General features: G+C 55.1%; 1 protein-coding gene across 3 annotated transcripts in view; it reads right to left on the bottom strand.

The window, feature by feature from the left end:
• The window catches only part of SPNS2 (SPNS lysolipid transporter 2, sphingosine-1-phosphate), a 109,988-nt gene that overhangs the window by 23,969 nt on the left and 71,596 nt on the right, over nucleotides 1-14,423 (bottom strand). The window contains exon 1 of one of the 3 annotated variants that reach the window (XM_019981573.2): nucleotides 13,138-13,679. The exons of the other annotated variants lie outside the window; for them this stretch is intronic. Coding sequence (XP_019837132.2) covers nucleotides 13,138-13,507 — 370 coding nt within the window. The 5' untranslated portion in view covers nucleotides 13,508-13,679. Of the gene's footprint in view, nucleotides 1-13,137; nucleotides 13,680-14,423 lie in introns of those variants that run through there. 3 annotated transcript variants of the gene reach the window in all.

Genomic DNA, 14,423 nt, shown 5'->3' with positions numbered 1-14,423 from the left:
GGGCTATAGCTTCAGCCCTGCCAACATCACCCTCCAGCCTCACTTCTCAGGGCGTCAACCCCTACCCCCATGCTCTAGCCACCCCAATCTACCTATGGCCCCCCTAACTATACCTGCTGCCTCTTTTTCAGTTCAGTTCAGTTCAGTCGCTCAGTCGTGTCCGACTCTTTGCGACCCCATGAATCGCGCAGCACACCAGGTCTCCCTGTCCATCACCAACTCCTGGAGTTTACTCAAACTAATGTCCATCGAGTCGGTGATGCCATCCAGCCATCTCATCCTCTGTTGTTCCCTTCCTCTCCTGCCCCCAATCCCTCCCAGCATTAGGGTCTTTTCCAATGAGTCAGCTCTTCGCATCAGGTGGCCAAAGTATTGGAGTTTCAGCTTTAGTATCAGTCTTTCCAAAGAACACCCAGGACTGATGTCCTTTAGAATGGACTGGTTGGATCTCCTTGCAGTTCAAGGGACTCTCAAGAGTCTTCTCCAACACCACAGTTCAGAAGCATCAATTTTTCAGCTTCCCACTCTCACATCCACACGTGACCACTGGAAAAACCATAGCCTTGACTAGACAGACCTTTGTTAGCAAAGTAATGTCTCTGCTTTTGAATATGCTATCTAGGTTGGTCAACTTTCCTTCCAAGGAGTAAGCGTCTTTTAATTTCATGGCTGCAATCACCATCTGCAGTGATTTTGGAGCCCAAAAAAATAGTCTGACACTGTTTCCCCATCTATTTGCCATGAATTGATGGGACCAGATGCCATGATCTTAGTTTTCTGAATATTGAGTTTTAGGCCAACTTTTTCACTCTCTTCTTCACTTTCATCAAGAGGCTTTTTAGTTCCTCCTCACTTTCTGTCATAAGGGTAGTGTCATCTGCATATCTGAGGTTATTGATATTTCTCCCAGCAATCTTGATTCCAGCTTGTGCTTCTTCCAGCCCAGCGTTTCTCATGATGTACTCTGCAATTAAGTTAAATAAGCAGGGTGAAAATATACAGCCTTGACGCACTCCTTTTCCTATTTGGAACCAGTCTGTTGTTCCACATCCAGTTCTAACTGTTGTTCCTGACCTGCATATAGGTTTCTCAAGAGGCCGGTCAGGTGGTCTGGTATTCCTATCTCTTTCAGAATTTTCCACAGTTTATTGTGATCCACACAGTCAAAGGCTTTGGCATAGTCAATAAAACAGAAATAGATGTTTTTCCGGAACTCCCTTGCTTTTTCGATGATCCAGTGATGTTGGCAATTTGATCTCTGGTTCCTCTGCCTTTTCTAAAACCAGCTTGAACATCTGGAAGTTCACAGTTCATGTATTGCTGAAGCCTGGCTTGGAGAATTTTGAGCATTACTGCCTCTTCTTACCCTGGCGCAATTTTGTTGACTGAATTAATTCTTGCCATTCCTTCAAAACTAGTTTAGATGCCTCCTCTTCTGGGAAGTCTTCCTTGATTTCTCCCCCTCCCAAAAGGGAGAGAGCTCGTTGCCCCCACTCTCCGAAGTCCATCCTTGTTTTAGCGCTTGTCACACTAGGATCAGTTTGTTCTACAGAGAAGACACAGGGACATGGATATGAGCTCCTTGGACCTGCTGTGGCCAGGAGCAAAAAGCCCCTAGTTGCTGGTTCCTGCTAAGTTCCAGGCACTGTGTGCGAGTCTACAAGGGGTATTTCTAGCCCTCCTACCCATGCTGATCTAGGGTTATCATCCCCATTTTACATAGGAGGAAACCGAGGCTCTGGGAAATTACATAGCTTGTCAGACAGCACACAAAATGTCAGGGGCAAGATCTGAAACCAGCAGCCCCCTGCAATCCAGCCTTGGGTCGAAGGCCTGAATTCCAGGCAGAAAGTCAGAGAAACCCCCCCAGGGAACAGGGCCTCGGGCGGGCTGTAAGACTCCAGGTCAAGCCCTGCCCAAGCCTTTCTGGGTTGTTTTCCCTCTTCCAGGCCTGCAAAGGGCCACTGCCGCAGGCGAGTGAGATCCCACTGGCCACTGGCACGGGAAGCGTGTGTCACAGCAGCCCGGACGGTCGTCTCAGATTTTCCTCTGGGCTCCAGGCTGGCTTGGACCCACACAACCCCCCTCCCTTCTTCACCACAGCCTTATTTTTAGCCTCTTTCCTGGAGGCTGAGGTTTAGTGGGTCACAGGACGGGCCTCACGCCCAGGAGCAGCCTCCTACAGCTCAGACCCAGCCCATTCCACCAGCCCAGGGTGAGCAAGGTGGGGCTTCCATCCCACACGCAACTCCCCCGACCCATGGCCACAGCCCCCGATCCAGGCTTCTCCAGGCAGTCACCCCAAATCCACAGCCACAACTGTCCTCTGTCCACGGGGTCCTTGTCCCCGAGCCAAGAAAAAACATTCTGCAGAAGCAGGAGCACCTGAATTTCTTACCCATTGACCCTAATTACACCCCTCTCAAGCCTCCAAGGGGCTCGCCTCTTGTCCAAGGCCAGCTGCCCATTCTGCCTCCTGGGGAGCTGGCCCTGGGTTAGCTGCTGGCTTGCCTTGTGCTGTCAGCACCTCCCTCACCCCTGTGAAGGAGGGAGAGAAAAAGACGGCTGGTAGAGGGAATGAGGTAGGACTGTTTCTACCACCAGTATCAGTGAGAGGTGAGCGCGTTTGTGGACTCTGCAGGAGGCAGGGTGCCTCAGATGGTAAACAATCTATCTGCCTGCAATGCAGAAGACCCGGGTTCAATCCCTGGGTGGGGAAGATCCCCTGGAGAAAGGAACGGCTATCCACTCTAGTATTCTTGCCTGCAGAATTCTGTGGACACCAGAGGTGTCTGGTGGGCTACAGTCCATGGGGTTGCAAAGAGTTGGACACAACTGAGCGACTAACACTTCGCAGATGAAGTTCTTGTTTCTTTTTTTTTAGTTCCCCAACCAGGGGCTGAACTCAGGCCACATCAGTGAAAGCGCTGAGTCCTAACCTCTAGACTGCCAGGGAATTTCCATAGCTAAAGTTCTTAAAAGAATTTTCATCCCTCCCAACTCAATGTCCTCACCTCCATCCTCTGTTGAAGCCAACCGCCTCCTGGTGGCTCAGTCCCACAGGCTTTCTCATCCCTCAGCATCGCAGTCACCTGGACCCCAATTCCACGACTCCACCACCTGGTCCACTCCCTAGGCCAGACACCGGGGAGTCGGCCACGAAACCCCCTCACCTCCCATGAATGGGTCCCAAGGATTCTCTCTCTTCATCTCCAACTGGTATCCTCCCTGGACTCCCTGCCTCCAGCCTCTCCCATCCACCCAGCACCCCTCAGGCAGCCTGATCACACAAGCACTTATCAGCTTCTTATTAAGTCCTGGGCTGGGGTTTCAGAGATCACAGACAGTCTCTGGACTCAAGGAGCTAAGGCTGTGGCCCAGCAGTTGTCAGCTCTGGCCAGGGCTCAGAGTCATCTAAGTTGTTGTTGGTTGGTTGCTCAGTCGTGTCCAATTCCTCGCGATCCCATGGACTGCAGCACACCAGGCTTCCCTGTCCTTCACTATCTTCTGGAGACCTAGGGGGTCTTCAAAACACACGGCCCCGGACCCTTGTGCATAATACTACTGCTAATGACAACAGTAATATGGGTGTTAACATGTACTGTGGGCTCACTACATGCCAGACACTCTTCTGAGAGTGGAACCAAATTATTAGCTCACTGAGCGTGGCTGCCGCACTAGGGTTTAGTGGCTTTGCATTACCACCCAAATTCAGCCCAGACTTCTCGCATTTGAGGCCTCCACGCTCCAGATCTGCACAATCACCCTGTCTAGAAGCGAAAGCCAGGAATCTATTAACACACTGTCCAGGTAGCTGGAAACCACTGGCCTGGGTGGTCTGAACCCCTGTGGCTTGCACATCATGGTCCACAGGACTCCAAAGCCTTGACATAGCCGTGCCCTCTTCCTGGGCTGTTCATCTCTACCTGTTAACCTCCACCTCATCCAGGGCCCAGATCCAAGCTCATTTCTACCAAGGGTCTTCCACCCCCCCAGCTCCCTCCTTTGGGGCTCTTATTGAAGAGATGCCTATAACCTTGAGGTACCCCCAGAGCTGGATGAAATCTGGCCTGACTCATCCATCTGGCTGGTCACAGATATTCACAGTGACTCCCCATCACTGCTGGCCCCTCAATCCCCCCCAGAGGAGCCAGGTCCAGAACCCAACCTGCTGACATCACTGAGTCCTCAAAAAGGCTGCGGTGTAAGAGGAAATCCACACTGATGTCAGGAGCCCCCAGTTCAGACCAGCCTCAGATGCAAGGTAGGGACGTGATCCCGAGGTCTCTTTCTGCCTCGTCATCCAGTGCAGTCCACCTTGCCTCTCTCAGAGTAGCAGGCAGCATAGCTGAATTCCTAGGCTCTGGGTTCAAATTCTGATTTCTCCACCTTTCCTGCTATGTGATCTCAGGCAAGTTATTTAACTTCTCTGTGTCAGTTTCCTCCTCTGTAACAAGGATTAATTTTTTAAATTAATTTTTATTATAGTATACTTGATTTACAATATTGTGTTAGTTTTAGGTGATATCAAAGTGAATCAGTTTATATATATATATATACACACACATATATCTCCACTCATTTTTAGATTATTTTCCCATATAGGTAGGTCATTATAGAGTATTGAATAGAGTTCTCTGTGCTATACAGTAGGTTCTTTTTAGTTACCTTTTTTATATATACTAGAGTATAGAAGGCAGTGGCACCCCACTCCAGTACTCTTGCCTGGAAGATCCCATGGACAGAGGAGCCTGGAAGGCTGCAGTCCATGGGGTCACTGAGGGTCAGACACGACTGAGCGACTTCACTTTCACTTTTCATTTTCATGCATTGGAGAAGGAAAGGGCAACCCACTCCAGTGTTCTTGCCTGGAGAATCCCAGGGACGGGGGAGCCTGGCGGGCTGCCGTCTCTGGGGTCGCACAGAGTCGGACACGACTGAAGCGACTTAGCAGCAGCAGCAGCAGCAGAGTATACATGTCAATCTCAACCTCCAAATTTATCCCTCCCCTTGCCTTTCCCCTTGGTAACAAACCATAAGTTTGTTTTCTCTATCTGTAACTCTATTTCTATTTTGCGGGTAAGTTCATTTGTACCATTTTTTTTAGATTCCACATATAAGCGATATCATATGATAGTTGTCTTTCTCTGTCTGATGCACTTCACTCAGCATAACAATCTTTAGGCCCGTCCATGTCGCTGCAAATGGTATTGTTTTGTTCTTTTCTGTGGCTGAGTAATATTCCTATATATATATATATGTATGTATGTATGTATATCTATATACCATAACAAGAATAAATTTTAACATCTGCTTTATATAGTTCTTGTGAAGTTTAAATGGGTTAATCCTGTAAAATGCTTGGAATGGTGCTCAGCACACAGTAGGTAGTCAATAAATGCTATAAACCTTATAAACCCGATCATAGATCATTAACTCATGGGGCAAGAGTCCTGTCCTGTGATCGGTTTCTGGAGAATGGGAAGCCCCATCTCAGTGTTTTTTTCTCCAAAATGGGGGCAGATGGCCGGTGCCGCTTGCCATTGGCCGGTCCCTCTTGGAGGGACCCTGGTCCCCTTTGGAGGCCTTACAGCTGGCTCAGTCTGGAAGTCTCACCCCTGCTACCATACTGGGCCGTAGCTCCCGCCCCGGTAATTATAGGGGCCTGAGGGCCTGGCTCTGCTGACCTGGCTCTGAATGGCTCAGGCTAAGAAACCACAGCCTGGCCCCACCAGCACCCACCCCCTCCTTCCTGAGCCTGAAGGGACTGACCAAGGCAGTTCCTCAGCCAGGGACCCGGGCCGTCAAGAAAGCTCACTTCTACCTGCCCCAGAGTGTCCACAGGGCAAGACCCTCCCCTGATCCCCCAGGGACAAGCTGAGTGACCTCTGGGAGCATCTGGCCTCTATTCTGGGGCCCAGGTTGCCCATCTGAGAGTGACCCAGAATCCCTAGACATCCCTGCTGTGTCCATCCTAAATCTTAATCGAGTTTGTTTTATATACACTCTCCCTCCTATTCCCCACATCTGCCTAGAAATCTGGATCATCAATGTTAGGACAGCCTAGTGGTCATCTCTGCAGGGACCATGAGGATGGGGCCCCAGCCCCACAGTCTCAGCCTCTCCCTAGAAGACCTAGACTCCAAACTTGGCCCCTTAAAGAGCACCCATAACACCCCTCCCTACCCACAGCCCTGCCTGCAGACCCCGCCAGCCTGAGGAGAGCAGAGAGCCTTCCCCCAACACCCCACCCCATCCCCTACTCCCCACCAAGCCTCTCTGCCCAGAGTGGGCGGAGACAGGCAGCTGGGCCTCTGGCCTGTGGTTCTGGTCTATCATTTGGGGCCGGCTTTCCTGGAACCGGACTCAGCCTTAGCAATTTGGGGGCTTTGCAGGGCCACTCCTTTCCCACCTCAGCCTCTCCGGCCCTGTTCTGGCTCAAGGACTCCCAAGACCACCAGGGGCTGGGGACAAGGTGGTCACACCCTTATCGTGACCCATGGAGGGTGTGGCCTGTGTGGACACAGACCCAGGATAAGGCCAAGAATGTATGAGGGGAGAGAGGGTAGAGAGAGATAAGAGACCTCGGAACGGCATGGCTCAAGCCCACGAACCCTCAGCCGTCTCCCTGCATGTTGTGCAAGCGGGCTAAGGTGACCGGCGACACCCGCTGCCACTTCTCAGATGGAAAATTGAGATTCAGAAAACACCAGAAAAGAGGCTGCAGCCAGCCCCCTCTCAACATCCACACCAGCCACTCTCACCTGGGTGCTCCAAACAGTGTGTGACTAAGGAACAACACCCCACCCCAGGCACAGCCCTCTACAGTTTACAAAGCATAACTGTGCTCCTTGTGGTCAGAGATCCCATTTGGCAAGTTCATGCCGGGCAGGGAAAGGATCATGAAGACTCCACAACGGAGGGGTCGGGGAGCGGAGAAGACCCCAGCAAGGTCACCATGGAGGCAGAGAACTGAGGGCAAGGCAGGAGATGGGGCCCACACCCCTAACCTCCAAACTCTGGCTAGTGCATCATTCTTGCTTCTTTCTCACTCTAAAAGAAGTGCTTCTGCCCTCAGCCATATCTTTACCTAGGGCTCCTTCCACCAACCCCTCAACCACCAAGAGAGGGCCAGGACCAGAGAGGACCAGCGTCCTGCTTCATCCCACCTGGCAGTGTGACCTGGGACCAGCCCTTCACCTCCAGTGCCCCACCTGCAGAAGAGGCAGAACCACCCTGGTGCCCTCCTGCATGTACAGGAGCCATTCTGCTCAGCATGGGGCCAGGCAGCCCCATTGTCAGGTCTGCGGGCAGGGCAGACAGGGACCACACTGACCACTGCCCCCACTTCCTTCCTGGAGACACGAGGCTTGTAGCTCATTGTGAGCCCTGGTCAGCACAAAAGGGCAGCACTGGCCACCACAAGAGAAGCCCCAGCCTCGGCCACAGGGGCCTATCCTGGTCCAGGGTCATCCAAACCTACGAGTGCCCAGAAGGATGGCCTTTGGGGTCAGGCCAGGGTGGGGCAACTCAATTCTGTCACATAGTCGGCCAACAAGAGCCAAGCCTATGCCCAGGCTCAGCAATCTTTGAGGCTGGAGGGAGACAGCTAGCCTATAACAGGGGTAGGTGCCATGATGGATGTGGGACAGAGTGGAGGGGACATAGGGAAGACTTCCAGGAAGGAGGGCAGAGGCACCACGGAGGCCCATCAGCAAAAACTTAAGTTTGGCCCCTGAAGCAACAGGGAAACAGACCTGGCTATCTTGGGAAAGGGAGATATAGGCAGAGCCGAAGTCCAGCAGGTGAGAGTCCCTGAGACCAAGTCACGTGCCCCATACTACCCTTGGGAGCAAGACCCTGACCACAGAAAAAGAGGAACAAAATCTTCTACTGTGGATTTAAGGCTCAGAGAGGGTCAGGATCTGCCTTAGGTCACACAGCAACTCTGACAAAGCCAGGAGCAGCCCAGGAGATGGTCAGGGCCCATGGGGAGCCCAGCCCCATGAGCCTGGGGATCAAGACAGTGTCTTCTTTGCCTCCTGTGCTCTCATCCCCTATCTACCCTCAGGATTTCAGGCCCCCACACCCAGGGCTTCCCTGGCGGCTCAGACGGTAAAGTGTCTGCCTGCAATGCAGGAGACTTGTGTTCAATCCCTGGGTCGGAAAGATCCCCTGGAGAAGGAAATGGCAACCCACTCCAGTACTCTTGCCTGGAAAATTCCATGGATGGAGGAGCCTGGTAGACTATAGTCCACGGGATCGCAAAGAGTTGGACACGGCCGAACAACTTCACTTCACACCCAGGCAGAAACAAAAGCCACTTCCAGTCAGGGAAGAGACATGAAACTCCTCTCTGAGCAACTCTGGCCCCGCAACCTCCCTCTCAGCCCAGGCTATACCCTGCAGCCTTCCTGCCCCATTCACAAAGGAGAAACAAACGCAGAGGCTGGGAGGGTCACTGGCCCTGAGTCCCAAACCAAGGTAGTGAGTTTCAAGGCACTTCTCTGACAGGTCAACTGCACAAAGGAGGTGCCAACAGATCCAACCAGAAGGTGCCTAAGAAGGAAAAAGGAGCTAGAAAATGGGCTGCTAGTGGTTAGTCACTGGGGTGCTGGCATTCCAGGCTGGCCCAGCGGTGCACCTGGACACTGACCTATCAGACAGGCATTCTGGAATGTGGCCCTGGGACACCCCGCCCTGCAGACATTACGTAGTGCTGACTTGGTGGTGACCAAGGCAGGGCCACTCAAGGGGTCAAACGAAGCCACCTGAGGGGGGAGGGCGGGAGTGGCGTTGATAATCCTTATCCACAGAGATAGCCACAGAGCATGGGGACTGACCTGGCTTCTACACACTCAGGTGACACTGCAGAAGGTCCGGAGCCTCCGTTCCCCTAAGTGTTAGCTCTGGACAGATTCAACAAAGCAGACAAAAAAAAGAAAAAGAGCCAAGAGCCCATGCTTGGCGGCTCTTCCTGCACCCAGCTCAGGTGTTTGGGGAAGCCCCCAGTCCCTGCCAGGCCTGCATTCCAGGCTGGGTCCCTGTACTCCTCTCTCCTGGGTTTGTGTTAGTGAGCGGTTGCCATGGATACCGGTCTCAGCTTCTTTGGCAGAAAAGACTCCCCCAGGGCAGGGCTCTGCCTCTCCTCCTCACCAGCCCCTGCTCCACCCGATTTCAAGTGCCTGGTCTGCCAAGGGGCTGGATCAAAGGGAAGGAAACTGGGTCTCAGGAAGGGAACAGGTGCCCCCAGAGAAGTTAGGGGAGAATAGTCCCCTAACTCTCAAATAGTCATTCAGCAACCATAAACAGGGCCATGCCAACTCCTTCTTGCTGGGCCTGGTTCCAGGAAAAGAATGCTGCCTCCTACATCCTCAGCTCTGCTTCTCTTCTATAGATGGAAGAATGGAAGCCGGGGGCACAGGCTTCTCAGGCACCATGGTGCTGTGCTGGTAAGGTGAGACTCAGGACCCTCAAATGAGAGGCTCCACCCCTTCTCCTGACCTGGCAGCCACAAGTGGGCTCAGAATGGAGAGTGAGTGGCTGCCAGGCTGGTAGGGGCCTTGGGAGTGGGAGCCGTGTGCCCTAGGGGAGCTCAAACTGCTGCTGTTGAACTGAGCTGAAATTCATCTGCCTGGAGGGCTTCCGCCCTGGCCAGCGGAGTCTCCAGTTTTCCAGGTCAGAAGCAGGGGTGGCATGCTCTGTCCTGCCCTCGAGAGAAGACCACACTGGAGGGTTCTGATCCTGCTCCTCCCTACCATGTGACCTTGGGTAAATGCCAGCTCTCTCCCAGCATCCACGTCCCCATCCACCCAGGCAGGTGGAGGGCAGGGTTAAGAGATAGCTTCTGGGCTACATCAGTTCCATCCAACTGAAGCAACGCTCAGTAAGAAAAGCCAGAGTGGGAGCCTGGCCCTTCTCACCTGCTTCTGAGGCCTGCTGCCCTCAGGGGGTTCTCATGGGGAGGAGGAGGAGGAGGAGAAGCCGTAATTAGCTCGATCACCCCGTGGCGGTGGCGCTGGGAATGCCAGGATGGAGGCAGAACCTACTGGAGTTCCCAGGATGGTGAAGAAGCGGGGGATTTGCCAAGGAATCCTAAAAGGAACTGTGAGAAAGTGAGAAATAGGAGGGCACAATGATCGGGCGGCCACAGCTTGGGCAGAGCCATGGAAGAGCAAGGAAAAGTGAAGATCTCCTAGGAGTCTGGCCTTGTCCTGGGCATAAGAGACATTCTCAGTTACACTGCAACCCTGGGAGGTAGAGGGGAGGAAGTGATCAGCCGGAACCCAGGCGACATCCTCAAGGTCACACGGCTGGGAATTTGAAGAGCCTGGACGTGAACTCTGGCATCAAAGACTCTAGACCTTCATTATCCATCGTGGTGGCCCCAAGCTACTACGGCTTTTGGGAACCTGAAATACAGCTAGTCTAAACTGACCCGTGCTATAAATGCAAAATACACTGAGTTTTGAAACTCAGTATGAAAAGTAGGCAAACTATCCCATCAACAGCTTCTATGTTGATGATGTTGGATACAGTGAGTGGAATAAAATGTTGTTCATTCATTTCATCTAGTCTTTTTACTTTTTTAAATGTGGCTCGTAGAACATGTTAAATTATATTCGTGGTTTGCCTTATATTTCTTTTGGACCAAGCTGGTCTATTCCATGAAAACAGAAATGCACAGGATGAATTGAAAGGAAGAGTGTGGGAACTCTCCCATTTTTTTTTTTTTTTTTTTTTTGATGGGGGAGCCAGGGCCAGATGGTGAGATTTTCAGGGATCAGGTGGGTGCAAATATCCAAGATGACTGAGCCATGGACTGTCAGCATCGCCTCATCTGTCCCAGCTGGACAGTCAGCAACAGGTGGACTGAAGCCTGAGATGACCATTCCCCTGTGATCCCCCCAAACCGCCCCCAACCTCCCAAGCCATAGTAGTTGCCATAGAGACAGTAAATCTTCCTGAAAACTGAACTTGGCAACAAGGGGGTGGTGGTAGGAGAATGACAGTAAAGAGAGAGGGAGGGAGCAGGCTCATCCGGAGAGGAAATCTGTGTGTGCTGTGTGCTGGGGGCAGGGTGGAGCAGGAGCTCCCGGCCCTCCCTGGCGGGACAGAAGGGGATGCACAGCTCAGACAGTGTTTGCACAGAGCTTTCAGGACCTTCCTCCCTACTGCTCCACTCCCTGTTACCAATTTACCAAAAGTTTCCTATCTTATTCTCCCATTCTGACTCTGGGACCCCTGTGGGGGTGGGGGCAGATAGGTACCAGCCCTCCTTGATCCCACCCTCCCACCTCAGCCAGTAAACAGAGTCGGTTTCCCTAAGAATGTTAGAGTGTGGGTCGGGTGGGGGTGGGGGGTGGTCTGAGGCCTGAAAAGAGAAGTTGGTGTGACAGAGCCAGAAGCAGGCCATTCACTGACCAGCTGAGAGGGTAGGAACCAGGTAGATGGATTTAGATGGAATGCCAGTTTTGTCGTGCCCTCTCTGAGCCATTGTGGACAAAGGCCTTGGTTTGCTCATCTGTGGACAGAAGTTGACTATCCGCAGGTCCGCCCCCCAGCGTCCGCCCCCCCGCCCGTGTTCTCTGACTTCTCCCCACTTTTGGGTGGCACCTAAGCTCCCAGGTCCCAGGCAGGATGGCACATGCATGAGATGGGCTGGTGTGCTTGGATGGTGCTGACTACTCCAGCTCACCAGACGAAGTAAGAGTCCCCTGGGGACAGCTCGTCCCAGAAATTGGTGCCAGGGGTACCCCCTTTCAACTCCCCACAGAGAGGAACAGAGAGATAAAAGATTTTGAAAGTGGGAGTCGGGGAAGGCAGAAGCCTCTGCTCTCCAAGCACTTGACACAAAACCCCATTCAACAGACAGGGAGACTGAGTCCTGGCAAAGGGGACCCAGGTGGCATTATATTTTATGGTTTAGGCCAGGATTCGCTTCTCGTCACGGGCACAAAGTTCTCTGTAGAGTCTATCCAAAAAAAAAAATTTTTTTTTTTGTAGTTGCAGATTTTACTAAACTGTGGTTAGGCAGGTTCTGGGGCCAGCGGGCCAGGATGTCAGGGATCCAGTCACTAGTCTCCTATGGCAGAGAGCCCCCACATGCAAGTCTGGCCCAAGTCCTTTTCTCTTAAGGCTGCACCATTCCCACCCAGGAGCAGCTCAATTTAGGGAAAAGTCCCTGCTCACAGACCCCTGAGAACTGGGGGAGGGAAGCCAGCAGATTAGAATTCCCAGAAGGCTCTTTCATCCCCAGAGGGTCCCACCTCAGAACGGGGAAGAGACCTAAACACTAACTAAGACCGGCCCAAGGTCACACACCAAGCACAGAAGAGCAGATTCCGGGCGAGAACTCAGTTGTTCTATCGAACCCTAATCCCTCCCTGAGGAGGCTGGCTCCCGGAGACGCTCACAGAGGACTAGGCAGTCCCTCTCCTGCCCCAGTGGCCTGCGCCCTACCCCAGGCCCCAAGCGACAGAGAAGAGAGGGAAGAGTCTTCAGGCCTCTAGCCAGGGCCAGCTGCAAACCGCATCCTGGGTCCCCAGGCGCCGCGGACCCGCCCCGCCCCTCCCTCCACTCCCCGCAGCCCCAAGCCTTTGTCAGCCACGCGCTCACACGCTCACACACACACATCCGCGCCGCCCGCGAGCACACACTTGGTCTCCTCTGGCGCACACCCGCAAGGGGCGCGCGCACTCGCGGCACGCACGCAGGGGAGTGGAGGCGGCGGAGGAAGGAAGGAACTGACCGGCTACGGACGGACAGACCGCCTGGGCTGGGGGAAGGGGAGGAGAGGCCCAGGAATCTGAGGCTGGGGCGGGAGGGGTCGCGAAGGCCAGAACGCAGAGAGACGCAAAGGAGACTCTCGCAGAAGAGGACAACGGATGGGACGTCAAGGGCTGGCGGGGACGCGCGGGCTACTCCAGGGGTGGGGACTCCCCCTACCCCTGGCCCGGGGGGTGCGGGGGCGGTCCCAGGATTGGATCAGTAGGTCTTGGGGGCATCATTTGCCCAGTGGTACCTGAGGCGAAGACCCTTAGGGACCCCACGAAAGGCTTGGATATAGGGGGCCTGCCCCGGGGTACCTCCAGGCAGAGGGTCCTGGTACTCGGACTGGGTGGGGCACTCGCTCACCTGCTACGGTGTACCTGTCCAGGTAGTTGAGCACGTTGCCCAAGCTGAGGATGGCGGCGGCTGCCCCCCGCCCGCGGCCCAAGCTGGCTGGTTTGGGCTGCTGCGCGCCCGGGCCCTTGACAGCCGCTGCGCAGCCAGGAGTGCTGGGGGTGCTGGGGGGTCCGGAAGGGGCCCGTCTCACGCTGCCCGACAGCGTCTGCACCTCATCGTCCGCGGTCGCGACTCCAGCGGCGCCCGCTGCCCGCGCCCCGCAGCAACCGCCACCGCCGACCCCTCGCTGCGCCCCCCGGCGCCGGCGCCGCCGCTCCGCGTCCGCCTCCTCCTCCTCCGCGCCGCCCGCCGCCGCCGAGGCGCATTCCAGGCACATCATGCCGGCCGGGATCGGGGCGGCGGGGGGCGCGGGGGGCGCGGGGCCCAGCTTGGGCCCACTCAGTGCGTGTGTGCGCCGAGGAGCCGCCGCTGCACCATCCCGGCCGGGCCCCGTCGGCTCCTGCGCTCCGGCCCCGGCTGCAGCGCTGCCACCGTTTCAGCCCGATGCGCCGCGGTCGCCGCCGCCGCCGCTCTGACAGCTGCGGCCCGGCCCCGCCCACCAGGCCCTTGCCCAATCAGCCCCAGGCTCGAACCACAGCCCCGCCCCACACGTGCTGCCCCCGGGGGGCGGAGAGGGGGCCGGGCCGCAGAGCCCCTCCCGCCCGACGGGGGCGCAGTCATGCTGGAGCCGCGCGGCCGCCGAGGCTGGCGAGGACCCGGAGGGGTTTGTGGGGAACCACGGAGCTAGGGGCCGCGTGCGGGAAGTAGGACTCCCTGGCACCCACTCAGTGCCCTCCCTCTCCACCCCCTACCGCAGCGGAGAGTCTGGGGGACAGTTGGGGGGCTGGAGCTCAGGGCATGTGGACATCTTGGAGAGAGGGTCTCAGATGGTTAAATCAGGAGCGCGGGTGGGAGAGCCCGTGACCGCTCCAGCAGCTACGCACCCGCCATGATTTAATCAGTTCAGGGAGGGCTACTGTAAGAACCGAGAAGCATGATTGGTGGGGGTTTTGGTCCAGGGCTCCACCAGACACAGAAGGTTATGTCGCCCACCTCCCCATGGAAACTCAGATCCAGCCCCCAGCCTCCCCCTGGACCCATTCCTGTGTGCACACCGAGACCCTACCCATGCTCCACAGAGAGGCAGCCCCTGGCAGGGAGAGACAGGGCTCCAACTGGGACACCTTGGAAACAGGGCATTAAAAGGGGGCCTTGTCCCCTGAGGGCCCAGTAACCGCAAGCATCAGGCTTCAGCA

This window comes from Bos indicus, chromosome 19 (genome assembly GCF_029378745.1).
Source record: "Bos indicus isolate NIAB-ARS_2022 breed Sahiwal x Tharparkar chromosome 19, NIAB-ARS_B.indTharparkar_mat_pri_1.0, whole genome shotgun sequence".
NCBI lineage: Eukaryota > Metazoa > Chordata > Mammalia > Artiodactyla > Bovidae > Bos > Bos indicus.
The sequence above is the reverse complement of the archived record's forward strand: the minus strand, read 5'-3'. Positions and strand labels throughout refer to the sequence as shown.